Here is a 25,577-nt window from a genome sequence, read left to right as displayed (position 1 = left end):
TGTACAAAAAAATTGCATACATGATTTTTTATACACCAACAGCACAATCATCAGTCGATTTAATTCATTTTTAGTAATCTACAATCTGGGAATTCATGATGCATACAAATTCATGAAATTTTTTTTACACAAAAACATTTTCACTGCTAGCCGTGAACTAGTTACTAGGATAAACTGATGACTGAACCTGGTGTGCTCTGCGTGCAACCATATATCATTCTGAGGAGAAACTCAATTCATCCATAGCTATGGATATCTGGGATTCCACAACACCGTCGGTAATTTTATCTTCAACCTTAACACCATTCTCTTCTTTCCCTTCTGCTGCATTTATACACTCTTGAAATCTGAAGCAACTAATGAGATGATCATTTGTTAATCCTGCTACTTGCATGAAAGAGTATACAACTGTGGGTCCCACACTGCGAAATCCTCTTCTCACTAGGTCTTTGCTTATTACATCTGCTTTTGGAGTTTTGACAGGAACCTGGCGAGGATACCGGAATCTGCTAACTATAGGCTTGTAATTCACAAAGCTCCAAATATACTTGTCAAATGAGCCCAACTCATCTGTGACCTGGGATCAATAGAACCTGCAAAAAGTTAGTTGAAATGATAATCATAGCAAGTACCATGTTTGGAGTTAACAATCACGGCACTGACTTCAGTTGTATGGCAACTAAGCAAGCTGGCATCTTAAAAAGGAAATTATTAGGTAGTTAAACTCCTGAAATAAGATAAATATATATATATATATATCAAGGTCGAGTTGTATGGTTGTAATAGAATAAGTTTGTCCTATATGGTTCAAATGGATACAGAGAGGTCAGGACCACCATTCAACTGCTTTTCACCTAACCTTCCTGATCAGATGATCACTAGGCACACATTGTGTGTTGTTTATGGACAAACATAGAATTGAACATCTTAAAACCCAAGAAAAAGAATGCATTGGTCAAATAAAGAATCAGTAAATGACAGGAATGCATAAACAAATCCCATATTTCAAAGAAACAAAATTAAAGAATACTACCAATAATAATTCATCATTTACCTAAACTTGAGGCAACTTCCAAAAAGGGAAATGAATAAATTTATACAGTTGGAAAAACAAAAGAAAAAAGAAAGATAATCTACCTTTGATATTTGACGTGCATTCTCAATGATTGCACGCAGTTTAATTTCTGATAACAAGGAGCTTGCTGTACTTCCAGGTGCTATTATCTTCTTCTCATTAAATTTGGAGACAACAACTGGATCAAAATTTGCAAAAACTTCCCTGCACAAAAAAGCTTGTCAATGGAGAGCATATAGCAAAATGACCAATACCTACAGAATATGACTCAATCTTCTTTAAGTGGGAGAAGAGAATATGACAATAAATAAGTTTGCAGACTGTTGCATGATGAAAAGAAATACTACCTAAAGATGTGCCTCTTGCTTAGAATGGCAGGCCAAGTAAGTTCAGCCAGAGCACCAGAAAGAACAAGAAGCTCAAACAATTTCCTGTATGTGGACAAAAATTATCAAGGAAAAAAAAAACAGTTAGATCAGTGAATGGTCAGGAAAAACAAGCCTTTCAATAGTAGACAGGCTCTAACAATACCACATACTTGTCATCATGTACTGGAATTCCCCATTCTTCATCATGGAAAGCAGTATAGCATGGATCTGATTTCAACAAAAAGAAAAACTTATCAGCAATGAGATCTGACATGTGCAAAGTTGAACTGTCAACATTTAGGCAACACCTCGGTGAGTGGCGTCTTACATAAAGCATGTCCTAGTACTTCCTATGTGAAATTCAAATATTTCTATGTATGACTTCATAACTTGATAATTTAATTCATCTCATGTTCACATGTAACAAGATATAGTGTTTCTTTAAGTTTTTCATACTGTGTCATAAATTCAAACATTGCGTTGATTTGTGGAACCCATTCTTACTCCAACTAAAGGGAGAACATTAGATGGAATGTATAACGTCAGAAAGAGGCAGGAAGGGGGGCACAAAAATATAGATAGGTACTTATGTTCATGTAAAAGAATGAAAAACTATGAGGAAATGAGCTTATGCTAAATTTATATGTTGCATCTATTTCTAAATAGCTACTATCAAAATGCACAAGACAGAAAAGATGAACCAACATGGTGGAAAGTAAAATGATCAGATATTGGCTATAACCAATGGTTGCATCAAATTGATGAAGACTCTTACATATAGCAATTCAACAAGCTCTAAAAATTGGGTAGCCTAAATGCATCTAATTACATTTCTTCTACTTTTTCTGCAGTGACATTATGTATTTGTTTTAGAGAAACAAAAGAAATAACTTAATCCCTTTTTAGGCAGTTTAGCTCAATTCTTTAAATATAGTGCATCTCCAGACTAACAGAATGAGTACAATACAATCTTTTGGATTTATGAACCAAGTAATTGGACAGCACCTCCATTATAAATGCTTCATGTAATCACAACATCTCCTATCTAATCAACCATATCAAAATCTAGATTTCACGGATGGTGGACCTTAAGAAGCAAGCATAAGAGCACTTCTAAAATAAACCACTTAAGTTCTAGTGCACATTAATAAAGTTGGTCTTTAAAGATAAACCTCTGCATTTGAGAAGAGATACTAGAAAGCCATATCATAACACATAACAAATCATTGGCTCCATAAAATCTTATATTGTTTATGATAATCACAAAATATCAAGAATCAAGGAACTAAGAACGCACCAGCATTTGGTGTCACCCAGGCACAGCTCTTCTTGGCCTGTGAACCATCAGAAGGTGGTGGAGATTCTAAACCCCCATCGGAAACAACACTTCTGGGCTTTAAAGCATATTGCTTCCTCCTAGTGCCCAAACTATTGGACCGCGTCAACCTCCCAGTAGATGCTCGGCTGTGGAAAGAATCCGTGGAAGCATCAGATGAACATGAAGCATTTAGTGATAAATTTGAATGCAACAACTGCTCATGCCGACGAAGCACAGAAGGAACACTAACAGAATGTGATTTAGGAGATAGAGCACTGGCAGTAGGTACAGTAACTAATTTCTTCTCTTGACCTAATTTAACTGCCTCAGGTGAAGTCTCAACCTTTCTCAATTGCTTGGAGGCAGGTTTCTTTGCACTCAATGACCCTGCCTTGTTGTTTCCAGTGGGTCCTAACACAGGCCTGGTCTCAGAATCAGCTACATTCATTGACCTTACTCTTGGAGCTCCGGACATCCTTAAAACCAATTCTAACACTGATTTGCAAGAGATCTTTAGCTTCTTTCCGTCAAAAAGCGCCCACCACAGCAATTCTGCTAAGTTACCAACTTCCCAATTTGTTCAAATCTTCCTTAAAAAATTGAACAACCCACCAAGAGAATTCCCTAAGACCCCCATTTTTTTCTGAAAATCCTCAAGCATCAAATCAGCACAAAGGCTTGAAAATCAAAACCCCATATGGGTATTCCGCTTCTAATAAACCACATTTACCAACCATAATTTTGAAGCTAACACAAACACAGATCTTGGCTTTTTTAAAATTATTAACCTTTCACTCAGATATAAGCTAATAACTCTAACTAATTTTCACTCAAAACGCAAAACCCTCTTATCAGTATCTTCAAAACCCCATTGAAAAGCAACAACCATCAAAATGTAGTAAAAAAAACTTGAACTTTTTGACCAAAGCTCGGAGCTTTTTCTAAACAAAACTCAAGAGATCAAAAACAAAAAAAAATGAACCTTTTTTTTCAAATAAATCCATTCATTTGTATATTAAAATAATAAATTATAATATAAATTAAACGAAAAAAGAGAGAGAGGTTTCACTTTCAGCCTCGAAACATAAAGATTCCGTTCTGCATTGTTAAAAAAACGAGAAGGAAAGAGAATTGAAAAGTTTGGTTTTGAAAAACTGTGTCGTTTCAGCGAGTACCCTCTTCACATGGTAGCAACATAAAAAGCTGACAGCACATTTCTTATGGAAATTTTTAGGAGTTCTAAATTTCAGGCCTTCTTCTTCTCGCTCCCTCTCCCTCTCTCTTTATCCTTTTCTTCCAGAGAGAATGGAAAAGGAAAAGAAAAAAAAAAACGATCGGAGATTGAAATCGATCTAAGCTAAGGAAAGTGAACTGAAATTCTGAAACTCTGTGTTTGAGAATAATAATAATAATAATAAAAGAGTGAATGAGTGAAAGAGAGAGACTCAAGATTGGCCCTCCTTCTTTCTTTTGCTTCTTGATGTTTGATGGTGTCTGGGATAGCCGGTTTTCGAGCTCTATTTTACTGGCTATATCCGGTTAATTTCTGGTGCTTTCTCTTCTTCTTCTTCTTTTTTTTTTTTTTTTTTCTCTTGTTGTGTTAGACTTGAAAGAAAAAAAAGAGGAAAAAAAAAACCTAATGATAATTTTATTTTACGATGTCAAAAATTAATTATGATCTCAACTTTTGAAAATAAAATAAAAATTTGGATATATTTTCTGTTTTTTAGAAGGAAATAATTAGTATATTTTTAATTAAAAATAAGACCGTATTAAAATATAATAATATCTATGTAAATATGAATACATAGATAAGATAATATTTGGAACGGCGGCGAGACGATGAAAAAATTAATTCTTAATTTTTAATTTTTAATATATTAATATATGATAAAATTATTTTGTAAATTACTTTTTTCAGTTTATTTCTATAAGAATAATTTTTATGTATAGTTTTTAAAATTTTAAATAGAAATAAAAATAATTGAAATTAGAATAATATTTTTCTAATCTAAATACCAAACAAGTCGTAACAGTGAGGCATCCGTTTGCTAGGCCAAAACAGCTATTTCTAAAAATTCATTGCTAATGCTGGAAAATATTTATTACTAAAATACTTTTGATGATATTCTATTACTTTAAATTTTAATTTTCTTTATAAAATATATTATTACTAAATTAAAAGATAATAGTCATTTGTCTTGAATTTTTATTTATGACGGTTAGTGAGATATTATCAATGATAGCAAAATTTGTCTTTAAATTAATTATTTTTAATAATGTATATAAGTTGATTGCTAAATTTTCCAATTTATTTAAGAAATGTTCTTTTAAATTAATTGTCTTTTAATTTATCTTAATATTTAATAATAATAATATTATTACACTATTATTATTATTATTATTATTAAAAAAAAGATGAATAAAGAAAAATAAACATAAAAAGAAAGGGAGAGAGGAAAAGAAAAATTAATAAAAGAAACAAAAAAAGGAAAACAATTATTTGTATTAAAAAAACAATTATACAGAGAGAAAAAAAAATGGAAAGAGAGGAAAACATATTATAGAAAAACAAAAGAGAGTAAGAAAGAAAAATTACTTTATATAGTAAAGACCACACTTCTTAATTAATTTTTATTTAAATTATTATAATTTTTAATATAATAGATAAATATATTATCAAATCCTTTTTATTGATATTAGTTTATATCTCAAACATAAATATCATAATTATCCTAACATGTATAAGCATTATAATGAAAATGTTTTAAGGCAACATTTTAGGATGTCTATAAAAATATAGTTAAATATTATAAAAAATATCATATAACATTTTTAAAAGTTGGATTATTTCTTTTTTCAGTAAAACATATTAAGAAAAGATTGCATTAAAAGAGAAAGCAAATTGACACATCATTAATTACATAGTCACAAATAGAATAGAAAGAGATTTATGATGATTAGCTATATATTTATCTAATTTTCAGAAATTAATATAAATAATATGAATTTTTATAAAACATAAAAAAAAGTCATAATCATACTTAAATTTTAATTTTCTAAAATTTATAAAATATACATAACATATATATAAAAAAAAAGTCAGAAAAGGAACATGCAAAATGTATAGATGAACTAAACTTAATAAATAGAAAATAAGAATAAAATGATATATAAAATGAATAATTAAATTGTAAAATAAAATTTTGTAATTTAACATGAGCTACTATATATATTATAGGGATAAGTATAAAAGAGAAATATTTTGTGGTTCATTCTTTGACAATTTAGAATATATGAGTTTTTTTGAGACAAAAAAATGTATGTGGTTAAAAATTATAACAGAAATAATTATTTCACCACTAAAAAGTATCGACCGAAAATGATTTAGCTATCTTTATTCTAATCAGCTGTCATTATCATATTTCTCGTGTTTGATAATATGAGTTTAGAGCTTAGTAACTCAATAAATGTTATTGTTTGACCATTAAATGAGCTTCATTGAATCAATGACTTCTTAAACTGTAATATTAACGATCAAATAATAGATTAAAAGTTATTAAGCTCAAAACTTATGTTATCAAACACAAACACATTATGTTATCAAACACAAACACATTGATAATAATACAATTATTTGTCACGATCTGTAACCACATATATCTTTCTGTTTAAAAAAACTGTACACTCTAAATTGTAAAACAATGAAACCACAAAATACCTTTTTTTTTTTATATTTATCCTATATTATAAGTAATAAGTAACATACATAATAGAAATAATAACAAACAAAATAGAAATAAGAGAAATTAAGGATAATAATATATTTCTTGCATATAAAAGTTAAAATGTGAAAAGTTATTACTCTTACAATTGTGAATTAAAAGAAAAAAATATTTTTTTTATAAAATAGAATTAATAATATTATCTTTTAGTAATCCTATATATATATATTATATAAATAATAGCATTATAAACAAATTAGGAGTAAGCAACGTTTGGTTATTTGAATCGTGCTCGCTAAAAAAAAATTGATCGCTTTTAATCTATTCATTATTTAAATTAAAAATAAAATAAAATATCTAATTATCTATTAATATAATTATTTAAAAATTGATTCTCTTAACCACGGTGTCTCAGTTAACCCGAAATAAAAGAAAAACAAATATGGATTTCCTTCAACCTTTTCAATTAATCGATATAAAAGTTATTTATAAAAATTTCAAATTTGAAAAATATATTATATATTATAAATATATAAAAAATATTCCTGAAAATCTATATAAAAATTATATTTATCTAAATGTATAAAAAATAGAAATAATAATATAATTAGTTGCTTCATTTAAATATCGGTTTTAAAAAAAAAAAAAAATAACCGGTTATCTAAATGTTTTTTTTTAAAAAAAACTGAACCAACCCGATCTGTTAATCAATTTTTCTAGTTCAATTGATTTTGAGACAATATCATTGTATAGAAGACCGGAGTGTTCCTCTATAGAGATAGTATATATCTATAAACGAAGAGAGCAAGAAACCAGTAGGTTTGGTTCCTTTTTTCTTTCTCACCCCCAACAGAAGCTATAGGATTTGACAAAGCCATAAGATTACTATGAACAAATCCTCAACGAAACCAATTCTGTAAACATGGAACATCATTATATGGACCGGAGACAAGGCCTCCTCAGACTCCAAACATTACCCCCCTTAACCTCTTCGAACACATGTACGTGTCTTATTCTTTACAAAATTTCATCTCCATATGGATATGATTACAAAAGAAGACTTCAACCAATTGTTGGTTTGGTTGGCAATTAACCACCTTTCAGAATATGTACCATAAAAACTCTTTTCAGTCTAATTCTTATTCAAAATTTTGGAATGAACAGAGGATATTCAATTTATAAAAAAATGAATGGAAAAGAAAAAAATCATCGCATAATATATATTTCTCGTATAATAAAACTATTACAATATAATATTTAAAAAATTTATTTTATCTGTATAGATATATTTATTATTGCATTGATAATAATTATAACAATGCTTACATATATTTTTAAATTCTCTAATTGATAAAAAATAAAGATGTTTAATTGATAAAAAAAAAAAAAGCAGCAATTTGTTTCTTTCAGGACGCTAATTCTTGTAAACCTCGTTATGTATGAGACAAATTGCAGCCTAAATCTTTTAAATAAAACACAAATTGGTTGTCAATGGCAGAGAGGATCTCCAAGTTTCTTTTTTCTTGACCAGAAACTTGCCCCAAATGCGAATAAAACGTACATCAAAAATATTATTTCTTTTTGAAATTCTCCGATGGATTGATTGGACTGTGAGAAATGATTCGTGATCGCAGAGTGACGAAGTAGCAGTACGGCGCTGATAAATTTATATGGCTAAATTACGAAAGCCTCCCTTAGGTTAGTTGAAAAACTCTGGTTGACCTCCTAGTTTCTTAAAATAAATCATATCCACAAATTTATTCATATCAGTTGTCATCTCATTTTTATTAATTTTTTATCATAATAAATTTATTAATATAAGGATGTATATAATTGAGCCAAGTCAAATAGAAATAATTTCAAACTCGACCTTGATTAAATTTGAAAACTCAAAGATCAATTCCAACATATATATATATATATATATATATATATATATATATATATATATATATATATATATTCAATTTGGCTCAATTTAATTATCCTATAAAAAAATAATAAAATAATAACAATCGAAACTCAATTGCATTTATTTTTTAAGTTGAAATCCGATTCAATAATATACTCAAACTAATCTCGACAGTATACTTTCAACTTGAGTAGTATTTAGAGAATATATAAAAGTAATATTATAAAATTTAATTAAGCTCACAGAATTATGAGCCAAGCATTATAGAATTCATCAACTCATCAATTACTCAAATATCCGATATAAAATTCTAGCCGTCTCTTTTCTTTTTTTCTTATTAATAGGTCTAAATTATATATAGTTATTTAGAATATTTTAAAGCTTTAATGGTATTTCTATATATAATATAGTGGAAATATGTGTTTTTACCTCATTTAAGCTTCATTGTCTATTTTCAAGTAATATTAGCAAAAGACGAAAAATATAAAGCTAAATACTAAAAAATGAGCTTAATTGGACATGTTCGTAACAAAGCTCAAGATTAAGACACGTGGACTGCTATTTGCTGGGCTAGTCCAATTTTACTATTTACCTAAGGGACATTTTAATCATTTTGTATAATTATTAGGATTTATATTAAGAGTTGTTTATATGATAGTATTTGGTGGAGATAAAAATATTTATAGTCTTATATATTAGATAAACTTATATTGATATACTTATCTTTAGGGAGACTTGTCTTGGTTGAGGATTCTTCTCAATATATATCTCTATAAACTTAGTTCTAGAAAGAGGAAGAAAGGTTTCTTCTATCTGCTCTGTACTACATCTCCATCTACATTTGTCAACCATTCTTGTCTCTGCAAGTTTCTCTACAGTTCTTATAGATATTTAGTTTTTAGTTTTCATTGTTCTTTTAGATCTAAGAAGCTTTTCAAGAAGTGTAGAGTGAGGATCAATCATCTTACTACCAAGTCAATCTGAACAAGCCAACTCTATTACTACTATTAGAAAATGTGAGGTCGATGATAATAAAATTGATATAAAAATTGAAGGGAATTCTTCTTTTTATGCAGGTACACGTAAAGATGATGAATTAGTAGAATACAAATCAATGAGGAGAGCATGCAAAAAGAAGAAAAAGTAGAGTATAATCTTAGGCTTGAAAGAAAGAAAAGGAAGCATTTTCTGGATCTGAATTCCATAAGGCAGCTCAGCCTTATAAGCCACCTATTCTTTTTCCTAATCAACTAAAAGAGAGCAAACAATTTTTTAAAAATATTGAGATACTTTCTAAAGTTTACACTAATTTTCCTTTATTGGATGTTATCAAGAATAAGTCATCGTATGTAAAGTCATTTAAGGAGTTGACCACCAACAAAAGGCGATATGCGAACAATGAAAAAGTACAAAGAGCAAGTGCAATGCTTCAACATCAATTGTCCTTTAAGATGAAAAAGATCATAGTAGCTTCACCATTGATATTACAATAGGTGGCAAAAAGGTTATAAAAGCCATATTAGATTTGGACGCAAGCATCAATTGGATGCCTTATTCAATTTATGAACAATTTGGCTTAGGAGAGTTAAAGCCAACAACCATGTCTCTTCAACTTGCTGATAGATCAATAAAATATCCTAGAGGTATATAGTGGAAGACTTACTAGTTAAAGTAGGTAAGTTAATAATTCATGTTGATTTTATTGTGCTTGATATGAAAATCTACCAACAAGGGATATGGAGCAAAAAATACTCATTAGTAGACCTTTCATGGCAATTACTAAAACTATGATTGATGTGCATAATGGAAAACTTACCATCACAATTTTAGAAGAAACTATAGAATTTAAAGTGTTTGAATTTCCTAAATCTACTATTGATGAATATTCATATATTAATTAGATTCTCTTGTTTATTAATAATTATATGATAATATCCCATTTTTAATTGATAAGAGCTTTCGTGATATTTAGATGTTCGCATTAAGATTATAAAGCCAAACTTTGAAATGAATGCTTTATGATCAAGAAGTGAAGTGCATGGATGGACACCCACTGTGAGCATAATCAGACAATATTTAGCTGTAAACAATAAACTTATCAATTGTATTTTATTTTTATGCATTGAAGTTTTCTTTTTATTTTTTTATTTTTTTAGTATTTTATGTTTACTTTGTAGGCCTGCGAAGGAAAAGTGAGTGTTTCTACCTTCTTTGATTTTCAAAGGGCAATATTTCTCCATGTGGTAACATGTCAATTTTTTTAGGCTTTTATGTGCTATTGACCTTATGTTAGTATATGGATATTGTATGCTTAATGTGCCGAACATTCTTTAATTATTAAGAAAATCGTAATTAGAAATTATTCAACTCTAGACATGTTTCATTTCCTCGTAGGATTAGGATTTAGTTCATTAGTTAGAATCCAGTTAAATTTTATTTAGTTGATATTAGTTATTCTTAGTCTTAGTGATTTCTTAGTTAATTTTTATTTATTTTTTTCCCTTCAAATTTATATTTTTTATTGATTATTTGCCCTTAAAATGTATAAAAGTTAATTACAAGTATTTAAAAAATAAAATCTGAACGAGCCAAGTTGCGGTAGCAAAATCTTGCACGGGCCCACATTAGCAGCCGACAACGAGCAGCGGCTTGTAGAAGCATCAACGACCAAGCCAGCCATAGGAGCAAGATGGCTCCCACTAGGTCGCATCCCTTCCGCCAGCTAGCGGAAAACTTCACGAGAAGATTAGCCTTTGCACCCATATACGAGCCGCCAGGTCGCGGCACCCTCGCCAAGTCGCTAAAGACGCGATCCGAACCTTTTTTGCCAATTTTGACTTAAAATTAAATATTTTAATTAGAAAAATAAAGGGTAATTAACAGATATACAAAAATGAAGTCCTTTTTAAGTTAAAACACTATTCTTAAAATCTAAACCACTAAATATAACATCTTCTTTCCTCTTTGCTTCTAAAATATATAATCATCTCCTCCACATACATAACCATATCAAGATTTAGGTCTTTATTTTAGAATTTATTCTAGGTTTCATATTTAGTTATTTTAAGATTTATTATTTAGTTTCCTTAGAATTTACTCTTTTTTAGTTTCTTTAAGATTGTTTTTATTATTATTGATGTAACTAACTTGAACTATTTTCTTTCTTTTTCTTTCTTTTTATTTATTTATCAATGATGTGTGTTCAAGTGTGCTTCTAAGACTCGATTAATAGATATTGGAATTCAAGTTTATGGCTTTTGATGCATCGCTGAAATCCAGGGGAGCATTCTATATTTTTCCGCCTTTCTTGTTCTTTATGTTCATATATGCAATGATATTGAGGAAAATGTCAAATTTTAATATGGGGAGGGAAATAAATTAATTCCTTTATTTATTTAATTTTCTATGCCATGAGAATTAACAACTTTGGTTAATTTCTATAAAATTTAAAATTTTTTACTCAATTTTTATTATTATTCTATTTAAAAAGTCAATGAAAGAATGTTATCATGCCAAGATTCTTAAACTCTTAAGTTAGTTTTTAATATGTATATGTAAACTCATGAATTTATTTGCACTTAAATGATCAAGTATCCATTCTTTACATATGGACATGATGAGTAGTTTGACAAGTTTGAGTTAGATTAGAAGTGTATGATTTAGATTATTATTTTCTTATTATTAAATTGGCTTGCCTAAGTTTGTGAGATATGATATGGGCAAGTAAAAGTTTAATAAATCTACTCTGCTAATTTTAGTGCTTAGTAACCGGAAATTTTCATGACCAATGTTAATTTTTGCGTAAAAAAATAATTATAGTTATGAATATGCAAAGCATCTTAATGTATGTTTTGTTGAGTAACTAGGTATATTCTTTATCCATGTTTGTATTTGCGTAAAAAGATATAACAGCTCAAGAAAGAAAGAAATTCCTCAAGTATCAAGTTTAATTCCAAGGGGTGCAAAGAAAGAAAAGAAAAAAAGAGAGTAAAAGAGCTTGAAAAGCAAGTATTATAAAAAATAAATGCATATTGATCTCTTGTTATAAACAAATGTTTGCTTTTTTATTAAGATTATGATAATTTGGATTATGCACCACAGTTGTATCATTTGAAGATAAGTTATGTTATTTATTGTGAAACAAGTGTGAAAGATTGGATGCTTGAGTCTTTTGATTAACAATGATTGAGTTTACATTTTCTAAAAAAAATTTGATGATTCAAGTTGTTCTTGAATTGGCATGATATTGCATTAGTGGAATTCTTTTAAGTAATATCTTTAAGCTGAGTATGAATGTTCTTCATAATTTTTGCAAATGTTAATTTCTAAGTTGCTATTTACTTGAAGACAAGTAAAAGTCTGTCACGAAACTTGGGTTTAAAGGTTAGCCAAGTCGCGCGACACTTAGTTAACTTGCTTGATGAAGTCGAACTAAGTAAGCCTATATGAGAATTGGGAGAGATTGTAGGTGAACAAAGTAGGCAGCAGGGTTTCGGACTTGGGTAGGGTAGAGAGTTGAGAGCACTTGAGCTTGGAAAATATGGAGAGCTTTATTAAGTTTCCAACCTTCCTCTTGTGTGTTCTTGTTGTTGTTACAAATGATGGATGGAGGGGGTATTATAGGCTTCCCACCTCCTTAACTTGTGGCTAGAATTCATTCTTCTAGAATTCTCCACACATCACATGTACATGCTTATACATATCTAGAATATTCTAGTATAGTCTACACGTGTCTAGAATATTCTAGACTAATCTAGTATGTACAGGAATTATCCCCACTCCTCTAGAATGTTCTAGAAGTATCCACACTATTCTAGATTATTCTAAAAGTGTCTAGACCATTCTAGATTGTTCTAGAAAGTTCTAGACTATTCTAGAGTGTTCTAGAGTACTCTAGAGAATTCTACGTTATTCAAGAGTGTTTTAGGAGAATTCTGCATTACTCCATCACTCTTGGCACTATGTGTCGCATGGACTGGCCTTGCTCGCCTAAGGATGAGGCGGGCCGTGACATTCTCCTCCACTCAATCTCGCGATGTCCTCGTCGTGCCTTGAGCCTTGTACTTTTGGATGTGTTCAGGGAATTTCCATAGCAAATCTTCACGTTCCCATATAACCTCGGTGTCGGGCAAATTTTTCCACTTCACCAAGTATTCGGTGTAGTTGGAAACTCCTCTTCTTCTTATCACTTTGTCTGCAAGGATGCATTCAATCTCCTTATTGAACTCGGTGACAACGGCTGTTGGAGCTTTTCTAGATTCGCCACGATTGGAGTCTTCTTTGTCTTCGTGGTATGGCTTGAGCATACTCACATGGAAGACATTATGGATCTTCAACCTTGAGGGCAGTTGGAACTGATATGCAGCAGCACCAACGCGTTTCATGACTGGGAACGGGCCTTAATGTCACCTTACCAAGCCTTTGTGCACTTGGCGGAGGGACTTGAATTGATTAGGCAGCAGCTTCACCATCACCAAGTCGCCAGCATTGTATTCCTTGGGGCGTCTCTTCACGTCACCCCACTTCTTCATGCGCTTCGCTGTTTTGTCAAGGCATGCCTTTGTTATATCCGCCTCTTCGTGCCATTCCCTTGCAAACTTATAGGCGGAAGGGTTGGTTCCTCCATAGCCAACAGCAATGGCATTTGGCATCAACGGCTGCTGTCCCATAATGACTTCGAAGGGACTTTTGATCAAAGCCCGATAGTCTTGCATATGCGCAATGAACCGTCCTTCTTTTTTGAAGAGAGTCGGATATAGCCCGACTCAAGTAAGTCTTGAGTTGTTTCCTTAATTCAGCCGGGCAACTTTTGGCGGATCACGCCCTGTATTCGCCGATCGCCGACAGACGGGCGATTACTCATTATCATCCTCATCGTTGAGCTCCTCATGGTCGCGACATAACCTCCCGTTCTTGAGACCGCTGCAGCAGAATCACGCCAGATCTCGCCATGCCTCAGGGATCACCGGCTTATAGCGTTGAGGATCACTAGAGCTCATGGAAGGGACCGGAATGGCATGGGCTTCAGAAGAATGCTAGACATTTAAAATCATCCAGACTGACAATCATGCACCCTTTGGATAGTCTTAGCCCAGGCTCGCCTCGTGCACGCCAACGAAGTAGCAGCATGGGGCAGCCACGAAAGCGCGCAGCCCTCCTGGAGACCAAATGAGAGAGCTTCGACATCGGACCTAAGTCTAGCCCAGGGTTCTCCTGGCGACTATCTTTGTTGACCGCCATGATGGCATTCATCGCCTTCGACTGGCAGCCCTCACCCAGGCATCAAGTCTCTCCTGTCGAACCAGCTGAGTTGCCGCCAGCCACTTCCTTGCCTTTGCCCTCTTTTGCCTCCCCACCTGAAGAGTTGCTTCACCCCTGTCTCGAGCCTTGAGGTTCCCACCGCGTCCGCGCCGCCGAGCTCCATCTTCACCCGCCTGAACAAAGAGCGATCGTCCGCCAGTTCAGAGAGTCGTGAACTCCTCCACGCCGCCTCATCGTGGCATAAATTGCTCATGAGTCGGACTTTCACGCAGTTGATTATGCAGCTCATTCTCCTATCGGAACCTTCTCCACTGGAATCCCGGAAGTCATTCGCGACGCAAGTTTTCCACCATACATGCCATTGCACACGGCAGCCAGGATCCGCGACGCTGAACTTGATCACGATGAAGAGCATCCATCTTCGCAGTCGCGAGTTCTCCCAGGCTCGCTAAGATCTTCATCATGGCCTGGCACCAGATCTCCACAGCCATGGACGGTTGTCAACCGATCACCAAGCTCGCCAACGATCGGTCACGCCAGCCATCCCCCGAAGCCTTGATTTGCCGTGATCGCCTCACGCCAAGACGCTGCTCAACTTATGGCTAGAATTCATCCTTCAGAATTCTCTACAAGTTACATATGGAAGAGCAATGATCGAGCAAGTCTGCCAGGAACAACGTATCACAGCCTCAGACGGGCAAATCCAAGGCTCCAAAGACGCGAGCCCGCCAAGTCCCGGAAGTTACTAGCCTCGAGAAAGATTTGGCTAGCATGACTTCGGCTATCAGCTTAGATCAGGTTGACAACCTCATCCACTAAACATGGAGATCATAAGGGTCGCCAAGGCCATGATCAAGATCTTGCCAGCCTTCGTGGAGAACTACGCCCTTAGGGAGGAGTTCGCCAACCAACAAAAGACCCTACTAGATGAGCTCGAAAGAGCTCGTAGGAGATGGATGCTCTTCACGAGGTAGCCCACCCTCGATAAGCACAATCGCCACTACTAGTTCCACCGCCTGCACGGCTTGAAAGTCCCTAAGCCCGCCATGTACAATGGCACGCGAATGCCACCATGATGGAAAACTTCTTGCCTGGGCTCGACCAATACTACAAGGCCATGAACGCCATGGATGGCTTCTCAAAGATTAGCAACGCCGCCATCTTCCCAAGGGATTCCGCCTAACTTTGGTGGAGAAGGAAACATTCGACAGGGAGAAGGGCTTTGCATAATCAACACGGGAACAGCTCAAGTCCGAGTCTGCAAGCACCCAGGCCTCACAACGCCAACGGCGAGGTACGGGCGTCACAAGGCTAAGGCAAACCGGAGCATTGTCGAATATGTCCAAGGAGTTCACGACCTCATGCTGTAGATTATAGACCTAATTGACGCATCAACTCCTCTTGATTTCAAGGACGGCCGAAAGATCGGGTGAAGATGGAGCTCGAGCGACACAGTGCACTTACGAAGCAATCACGCAGGGAGAACCTCAAGGACTACTCTATTCAAGACAAGGGCAAGAAGCCTAGCCTTCCAAGAGCGGGATGCCAAAAGAGGGACTTCAACAAAGGTAAGGAGAGTGGCTACTAAGTCTTCACAAGAACTCAAGCACGCGAAAGGCTCCGACGCATAAAGAGAAACCTCACGCTCTAAGCCACCCAAGCCCTACTTCATTTACGATGGACTACACTAGGTGAAGGACTGCCTAAATCGAAGGCTATGAATGCCATCGTGGCGTAATTCAATAAAAATACCGCCAAGAAGAACCCCAAGCTGGCATAAGTTCTCTACAAAGACTTAGGTGTCGTCAAAGCTAATCTCTCGCCCGCCCCCAAGGAGAGAGGCCCGCTTTATGTCGACGCTTTATTATGGGCAAAGCCGCCCGCCCCATGCTCGAGCACGGTGCTACGACAACTTCATGGATGTGCACGAGGCGAAGCACCTAGCCCTCAAGCCATCCAAAGGAGCTCGACGATTAAGGTCAATTCAGAGGCAAAGCCCGTGCATGGCATCGCCAAAAATGTGAAAGTGCAAGCTGGTGATTGCAAGGTACGCTAGACTTTACTCACAGGTTTATGGATGATTTTAAACTGCCTTTGGTTAAGCATTCTTCTACAAAGCCTATGCCATTCCCGGCCCCTTCCAGAGTTTCCTAGCGATCCCTCGACGCCCAAGCTCGAGTGATCCCCTCAAGAGCATGGCGAGATCTAAACCCGTCAGGATTTCGCCTCTGCAATTCAAGCGGTCTCAAGAACGGGAATGTTACGCCACAAATGCAGGGAGCTCAATGACGAGGACGATATTGAGTAATCTGCCCCGCAATTGCCACAATCCATCGAAGTTGTCCTTGACGAATACAAGGACGTGATGCCCCCGAAGCTGCCGCAAAAATTGCCACCAAAGCGAGATGTGGATCACCACATCGAGCTCGAGCTTGGTGCGAAACCTCTTGCCGTGGCACCCTACCGCATGGCACCTCTGGAGCTGGCTGAGTTGAGGAAGCAGCTCCAAGACCTTCTCGAAGCCTGGCCATATCCACCAAATAAGGTCTCATACGACGCGCCGTACCCTCTTCAAAAGAAGAAGGACGGTTCGCTACGGATGTGCATAGACTATCAGGCTTTAAACAAAATCACCATCAAGAACAAGTATCCAATCTCCTTGATTGCCGACTTGTTCGATCAATTGGGGAAGGCTCGATATTTCTCAAAGCTAGACTTGCAGTCTGGATACTACCAAGTCCGCATCGCACCTGGTGACGTGCCGAAGACAGCATGCGTGACACGATATGGAGCTTTTGAGTTCTTAATCATGCCTTTCGGCCTCACTAATGCCCCTACCACTTTCTGCACACTCATGAACAAGATACTCCATCGCTTTCTTGATATATTCGTGGTTGTTTATTTGGATGACATTGTTGTATACAGCAACAGTCTTGAGGAACATGTGTAACACCTCAACCAACACTTCCAAGTGCTCCGCGAACACGAGCTGTACCTGAAGCGAGAAAAATGCTCATTCACGAGAGAAGAAGTGGAGTTCCTTGGCCATCGAGTCAAGGATGGCAAGTTAATGATGGATCCAACAAAAGTTAAAGCCATCCAAGAATGGCAACCTCCTTCCAAGGTGCCCGAGTTGCGATCTTTTCTTGGACTGGTGAACTATTATCGGCGGTTCATCAAAGGCTATTCTACCGCCCCATCGACTTGAACTACTCAAGAAGAATAAGGCATGGAATTGGGATGAGGAACGCCAAGCTGCATTCGAAGCCTTGAAAGATGTCGTGTCAATGGAGCCAGCCATGATGCTGTCTGATTACGGAAAACCATTTGAGGTGCACATGGATGCCTCGGACTATGCTATTGGAGGCGTCCTCATGCAGGATAGGCACCCTATTGCCTATGAAAGCCGCAAGCTCAATGAAACGGAAAGGCGATATACTGTCTAGGAGAAGGAAATGACCGTTGTTGTCCACTGCTTGCGCACATGGAGACACTACTTGCTCGGCAGCAAGTTCACTATTTTGACGGATAAAGTAGCTACAAGCTACTTCTAGACTCAAAAGCAGTTCAGTCCTAAACAAGCACGCTGGCAAGATTTCTTGGCCGAATTCGAGTACAAGCTTGAATACAAACCGGGCAAAGCCAATGTTGTCGCTGATACGTTGAGTAGAAAAGCGGAGTTGGCTTCCATTGCTGCTAGCACGCCGTAGAGCAACTTCCTTAGCCGCATCAAGGAAGGAATGCAGCAAGACACTTTGGCCAAGAGCATCATCAAGCTGGCGATTGAGGGAAAAACTCGACAATTTTGGGAGAAAGATAGCCTTCTCCTCACTGTTAGCAATTGAGTCTATGTGCCGAAATGGGGAAACCGGTGGGGAAAAGTTCTGAAGGAATGCCATGACTTTTGGGTCGGACATCCCTAATGACTCAAGACACTTGCTAGTCCAAAGAAAACTACTACTGGCCGCAACTTAAGGACGATGTGGAGGCCTATGTTCGGACCTGCCTTGTATGCCCAACAAGACAAGGTGGAACAACAACAGCTTGCTGGCCTACTTGAACCTCTTCCTGTCGCTGAAAGGCCGTGGGAGAGTGTCTCGATGGACTTCATTGTGGCCCTGCCAAAATCCGAAGGGTTCGGAAGTATCATGGTTGTCGTGGATAGATTTAGCAAGTCGTGGATAGATTTAGCAGCTCGCCTCTTTTTCAAGAATGTTGTGAAGTTGTGGGGCTTGCCGAAGAGTATAATCAGCGATAGGGACCCTCGGTTTACCGGCAAGTTTTGGCGAGAGTTGTACAAGTTGCTGGGCACAGACCTCAACTTCTCCACAAGCTTTCATCCATAAAGCGACGGCCAAACGGAAAGGATTAATGCTTTGCTGGAACACTATCTAAGGCACTATATTAGTGCTCATCAGCGAGATTGGGCAAAACTACTTGACGTAGCCCAATTCTCGTACAACCTCCAAAGGCGCGAGTCCACGGGTAAGAGTCCCTTCGAAGTCATTATGGGACAGCAGTCGTTGACGCCAAATGCCATTACTGCTAGCTATGGAGGAGCCAACCCTTCCGCCTATAAGTTTGCAAGGGAATGGCACGAAGAGGCGGACATAACAAGGGCATGCCTCGACAAAGCAGCGAAGCGCATGAAGAAGTGGGTTGACGTGAAGAGACGCCCCAAGGAATACAGCGCTGGCGACTTGGTGATGGTGAAGCTGCTGCCTAATCGGTTCAAGTCCCTCCGCAAGGTACACAAAGGCTTGGTAAGGCGATATGAAGGCCCATTCCCACTCTTGAAACGCGTTGGCGCTGCTGCCTACCAGCTCCAACTGCCCTCGAGACTAAAAATCCATAATGTCTTCCACGTGAGTATGCTCAAGCTATACCACGAAGACAAAGAAGACCCCAGCCATGGCAAATCTAGAAGTGCTCCAACAGCTGTTGTCACCGAGTTCGACAAGGAGATTGAATGCATCCTTGCGGACAGAGTGATAAGAAGAAGAGGAGTTCCTAACTACACTGAATACTTAGTGAAGTAGAAAAATTTGCCCGACACCAAGGTTTCGTGGGAACGTGAAGATTTGCTATGGCAATTTCCTGAGCATATCCAAAATTACAAGGCTCAAGGCGCGACGAGAACGTCGCGAGATTGAGTGGGGAAGGCAGAATATGCCCAACATATGCCCACCGAAGTTGCGACTAGCCCAAGTTGGTCGCCAAGAAAATCAAGGGAAGGATCTGAGATTGGAAAATGCAGGCTTTATGCAGCCAGGCTTCCTTTGTTCAGTAGCTTCAAAGGAAGCCTTGTACATATGTAACTTATAGAGAATTCTAGAAGGATGAATTCTAGCCACAAGTTAAGGAGGTGGGAAGCCTATAAATACCCCCTCCATCCATCATTTGTAACATACAACAAGAACATACAAGAGGAAAGTTGGAAACTTAATAAAGCTCTCCATATTTTCCAAGCTCAAGTGCTCTCAACTCTACCCTACCCAAGTCCGAAACCCTCACTGCTCACCTACAATCTCTCCCAATTCTCATCTAGACTTACTTAGTTCGACTTCGTCAAGCAAGTTAACTAAGTGCTGCGCGACTTGGCTAACCTTACACACAACTTCATGGACGTGCACGAGGCGCCTAGGCACTTAGTTAACTTGCTTGACGAAGTCGAACTAAGTAAGCCTATATGAGAATTGGAGAGATCAGGTGAGCGTAGGCAATGTGGTTTCGACTGGGTAGGTAGAGTCAGAGCACTCGAAATGTGAAAATATGGAGAGCTTTATTAAGTTTCCAACCTTCCTCTTATGTGTTACAAATGATGGATGGAGGGGGTATTTATAGGGTTTCCACCTCCTTAACTTGTTGCTAGAATTCATTCTTCTAGAATTCTCCACAAGTTTCATGTGTACAAGGCTTCCTTTGGAAGCTACTCTATATACAAACAAGGGAAGCTTCTAGGCAGCTCATTGGCTTGCACAAAGCCTCGTGATCTTCCAAAGAATCTCAGATCCTTCTCTTGATTTTCTTAGGCAACCAACTGGGCTAGGTCAGAACTTTCGGGTCAAGTATGTTGGGCATATTTCGCCATGGATGCCCTTCCTTGCCCAAGATGAGGCGGGCTGTGACACCCTCCCCCATTAAGTGTGGGGGTATTTAATAGGTCTAAATTATATATAGTTATTTAGGATATTTTAAAGCTTTACTAGTGTATTTTCTATATATACTATGGTGAAAATATGTGATTTTACTTCACTTAAGCTTCATTATATGTTTTCAAGTAATATTAGCAAAAGAGGAAAAATATGAAGCTAAATACTAAAAAAATGAGCTTAATTGGACATGTTTGTATCAAGACCCAAGATTAAGACGTGTGGACTGCTATTTGCCTAAATGACATTTTAATCATTTTGTAAAATTATTAAGATTTATATTAAGAGTTATTTATATGATAGTATTTGGTAGAGATAATAATACTTGTAGTCATATATATTAGATAAACTTATATTTGTATACTCATCTTTAGGGAAACTTATCTTGGTGTGTAACACCCGGAATTTTTATATATTTAATAGTGAGTTATTTTCCATATCCATTTAGTTTGATTTTTAAGGAGTTAATTAAATAAATTATTTGAGGAATAAATTATATTTTTATTTGGTTATTCAAAATTTTCCCAAATGTATATATATATATATATATAAATAAAATTATATATTGAAAAAATTATGATAGAAATTGTAAGGGATGTTTTTATAAAAGAATTTTGGGAAAATTGGTATTATAATTGATTAGTAGTATTAAATTTTAAGTTGGAAATTGATTATTTAATTTAATTTTGTGTTAGGACTAAATTGGAGAATTATTTTTGGATGAGGATTAAAAGTATGATTTTATTATTATGAGGTTTTAATGGAAATTTGTGAGTTTGGTATTTTTGTAAATAAATATGTCGGTCAGGGGTATTTTTGTAATTTTATATTTTCAATAATTCGGTTTTGGCCCAAATTAAATAGTTAGAGGCTTAATTGAAAGGCTAAAAAGAAGTTTGGGGTTAAATTAGAAGTTTTCTGGATGGAATTGTAAGTAATTAAGAAAGTTGAGGGACCAAATTGTAATAAGAAAAAGTTCGGGGGCCTAATGTCGATATTGAAAGGAATGAGATCGGGAGATAGAGAGAGAGAAAGTGGGCGTCGCGCATGAAGAAGAAGGAGGAGTCGGGTGCGTCGTCCGGTGGCGGCGACCATCGGGCGTCGATGCCGGCCGGTGGAAGCGCGAGGAAGAAGGCAGCGGCTTCCCGACGCTTTTCTGGCCGTTTCCGACATCCTTTGGCGGCGCTTTTGGTCTCAAAATGACCGGTGACTTGAAGGCTTTCTTTTGGCGGTGGCAGTGTCAGTTTTGGTGGCCGGAGGAGGGAGTTCCGGCGAAGTGGTGGCAGCTGTGTTTTCCGGCTTTTCCGGAGAGCTCCGGCGGAGGATGGCCGATCGGAGAACGTATCCCGACTCTCCTCAAATTAAGCTTCGAATGGCACCGCTTGGCGATCGGACTTCGCCAGAATCGACCGCAAATCTCTCCAGATGACCGGGTGCCGGATCGGAAAATCGGAAGTGGGGATCGTCATCAGCGCGTCGTTGTGAGTCCGATGGTGTGTTCGGATCGTCGATCGGACACCGGCGGCTGGAGGCGAGTCGACCGAGCGACTGAGCATCTCGGTAATTTTCTCTGGCCCGTTGATCTTGGAAATCCTTTGATTTAAAATTGTGCTTATTGTTTTATATTGAGTATTAGATGATATTTGTGAGTCAAAAATAATTGTCTGTCAGTTTGCCTGCCTCGTATTTTGTGCTGTGTGGCGGAGTCAGGAAATAGTGAAGTCTGGGGACTCGACTCCCGTTGTTTGGATTGTTGAATATTTGAAGTGTTTTCCTGGCAGGTCCTGGACCCGTTTTTACGGGGGGTAATGTCCGTGTTGTAGGGGAGGTTCTGCCGAATTTTCGGTAGGATTCTCCCGAGTCGAGATTCTTAGACGGTCAGTCCTAGGAGTCTAGACCTAGGATTAATGATCGATTGTTTCAGCGTTTTGATAAATTGTTTTCCATGACTAGATAGTCTGTTTGTTCGGCTCGCTCCAACCGAGGCACCAGAGCAGAGTTAGGAGGTCTCCAAACCTGTGAATTAAAATCATATATCGCTTATGCACGTGTCATGCGTAAAATTTGATTTGCTACTGTGATTATTTATTTGTAAATTTTAATTTTTTATTTAATTATTATTATTATTATTTGCATGATGCTTTTAATTACTATTTAAATATATTTTTCCTTTATCACCAATTCTAATATTGCATGATGACTCAGGATGGGACGACAGTAGAACATAAGTGTTGGATGAGTGTTCTAATATAAATCTGGGAGAGATAAGAAAAGGGTAAAGAGGTAAAAAATTTAAGAAAGAAAGATTAGGACCTGCCCTAGTCGAGCATCGCTCTCTGGGCTTAGTAGAGTGTGGTTGCCGGAGTAAAGGTCCCTGGTCGAGCATTGCTCTCTGGGCGCTGGCTTATTTGGAAATTTAAGTGACCAGACTGGAGGTAAGGTCCCTGGTCGAGCTATGCTCTCTGGGCGTCAGTCTTGTTGGATAAGAGAGCCGAAAGGCTAAGGCTGAGAGTTAAGTGATCGGACTGGAGGTAAGGTCCCTGGTCGAGCTTTGCTCTCTGGGCGCCAGTCCTGTTGGAATGCGAGTTTCGAGATGTTAGAGTTGAGGTTAGTTGAGACATAAGTATTGAAATAAATCGAGATGTTAAAGTTAGGATTAGGGTTCTACTGAAGTACTCCGTCCCGTTGCATATGGAATAATTTTTGTTTAAGCATGGCATGACACATATGTTTTAACATTATACGTATGGTTAGCATGACTTATTAATTATTTTAAAATTAAATAAGGTGATATTGAGATATTCGAAACTGTTTTTAGATATATGATTTTAGCTCACTCTCGAGACTGACAGTCTCTATTTACTGTTTTTCAGATGTGTGACTGTTAGTCTTCCCGCGACTCTTATTCAGTAACCCGACTTCTTCATCATCAGGTGATGTGTTTGATTTGGTATGTCAAATTGTAAAAGATCTTAGATTCTCCGCAATAGTAATAGTAGATGTATTAGTTGTAAATTTTATGAGTTTCGGGTCTCGCCTAATTTTTCTGGCAAACCGAAGTATTTATGTAGAATGTAACTATTAAGATAATTTATGGCTTTAAAAATATTAATTTGAGATGAGATTTGTTTAAGTCAGTGAGTGTCAGGCTTACTACAGGTTTCGGTGGCCTTACGCCTACCCATTCCCTAGTGCCGGTCACGGGTCCACGGGTGGGGTCGTGACACGGTGGATGACTCTTCTCTATATATATCTCTACAAACCTAGTTCTAGAAGTGAAAGGTTTCTCTTATCTATTCTCTGTTGCATCTCTCATCAACATATGTCCATCATTCTTATCTCTGCAATTTTCTCTACAATTCTTCTTTAAACATTTAGTTTTCAGTTTTCATTGTTCTTTTAGATTTAAAAAGCTTTTTAAGAAGTGTGGAGTGAAGACCAATCATCTTCCTACTTGAAGGATTTGAGATTTTAAGGAAGCTTTTATTTTATTATTTTATGTCTCTCTATTTAATACCATAATCATTGGATTAAATATGTTAAGCTAGTTTTCATAAGTGTTTAGTTTAGACTTTTTACTTATGTGTGAACTTTGTTATTTATTTATATAATGAATGATTTCTTTACCTTCATGTCTTTAGTAGTTTCAGTTATTATTGTTAGTTAACCATCATATTAATTTAATAATAGTAATTGTTATAAAAATATCTAAGTTAGAATGTATTAGAAACAACATTTGTGCTTCAATCTATATTGGTAGAAAAAACTTTAGTTGCATCATTAATTTGAGTGACTAAAAGAAAAGGCACATCATCATCTCATTCGTTAGATCTAGACTTAAAGTAAAACAAAGAGATTAGTAAGTAATTGGCTAGACTAAATACTTCTTTAGTATATAGTTTTAAATTATAAGCATTTGCATTTATTTATTGTTTGGGTACTTTATATAGAATGATTAGATGTACTTTTATCGTTCTAAGTTGATAATTAGTCTATATAATAAGTAGCCTCACAGTCCCTTTAGAGATCGACCTCGAAGTAAATTTACTGTTTTACTATAAGAACGGTTTTTACACTTGCAAGTACTAACAAACACATCACTTATTTTCTTATTTTTCATCAAAATTTCATCTTTTGACTTACTGTCGATTACTTTTAGATCGATGGTAGTCTCGTTTTTCTTTCTTTTTTATTATTAATCAATTTTATAAATAAATATTAATATTTTTTTTAAAGAGTTTTATGATCTTCCATTACGGGGATTTGAGTTCTCCTTTTATAGAAATTTTATGGATTGAACTCTTCCTCTATAAGAGTGGTGAAGAAAAAAAAAAATCAAACCTTACATTTAAAGAATCGAACTCGTTAAAAATATCTATAAAATCGATATGTGACTTAGTACCACTGAGTGGAGCGTTCTTTCCGTAGAATTTCAATCTACTACTCCATCTACATAATTTGATGACTATTAAAAGTAAATTTCTTTACATATATTTTTTGATGTTTAATATTTATTTTTATCTTTTATATTAAGATGTACTTATCAATTTTTATTAATAAAATATCTATATTTATTCTAAAAATACAGCTAATACTAGAGCTGGACTCAATTGAGTATTTCCAAGTCAACTGCGCATAGTTTATGAATTGACTTGACTCAATTGTCCCTTTAAGAAATAATGGTATACTTTTACAAACCAAGAAGCTAATTAGTGAAATATTATTAGCTTCTGCAGGATTTTAGTAGTTCCCAATTTATGTTCCTA

The 25,577-nt window shown here is 36.1% G+C and overlaps 1 protein-coding gene across 2 annotated transcripts; it reads right to left on the bottom strand.

Moving 5' to 3' along the window:
- On the bottom strand, positions 1-4,363 carry LOC8264815 (probable GMP synthase [glutamine-hydrolyzing]). Of its 2 annotated transcripts, none has more exons than XM_002529332.4 (5): positions 2,741-4,357; positions 1,614-1,671; positions 1,423-1,506; positions 1,138-1,279; positions 1-577 (listed from the first exon to the last, which is right to left on the bottom strand). In XM_002529332.4, exons 1-5 carry the CDS (start codon positions 3,234-3,236, stop codon positions 215-217), a joined length of 1,143 nt encoding a protein of 380 aa, XP_002529378.1. In that variant the 5' UTR covers positions 3,237-4,357; the 3' UTR covers positions 1-214. The 2 variants fall into 2 exon arrangements, with proteins under 2 accessions (XP_002529378.1, XP_015581005.1); XM_015725519.3 differs by having other exon boundaries at positions 348-593; positions 2,741-4,363.
- Positions 4,364-25,577: the final 21,214 nt, after the last annotated feature.

The sequence above is a fragment of the Ricinus communis genome, chromosome 3, assembly GCF_019578655.1.
Source record: "Ricinus communis isolate WT05 ecotype wild-type chromosome 3, ASM1957865v1, whole genome shotgun sequence".
NCBI classification, from domain to species: domain Eukaryota; kingdom Viridiplantae; phylum Streptophyta; class Magnoliopsida; order Malpighiales; family Euphorbiaceae; genus Ricinus; species Ricinus communis.
This window is presented reverse-complemented; position numbering and strand designations above follow the sequence as displayed.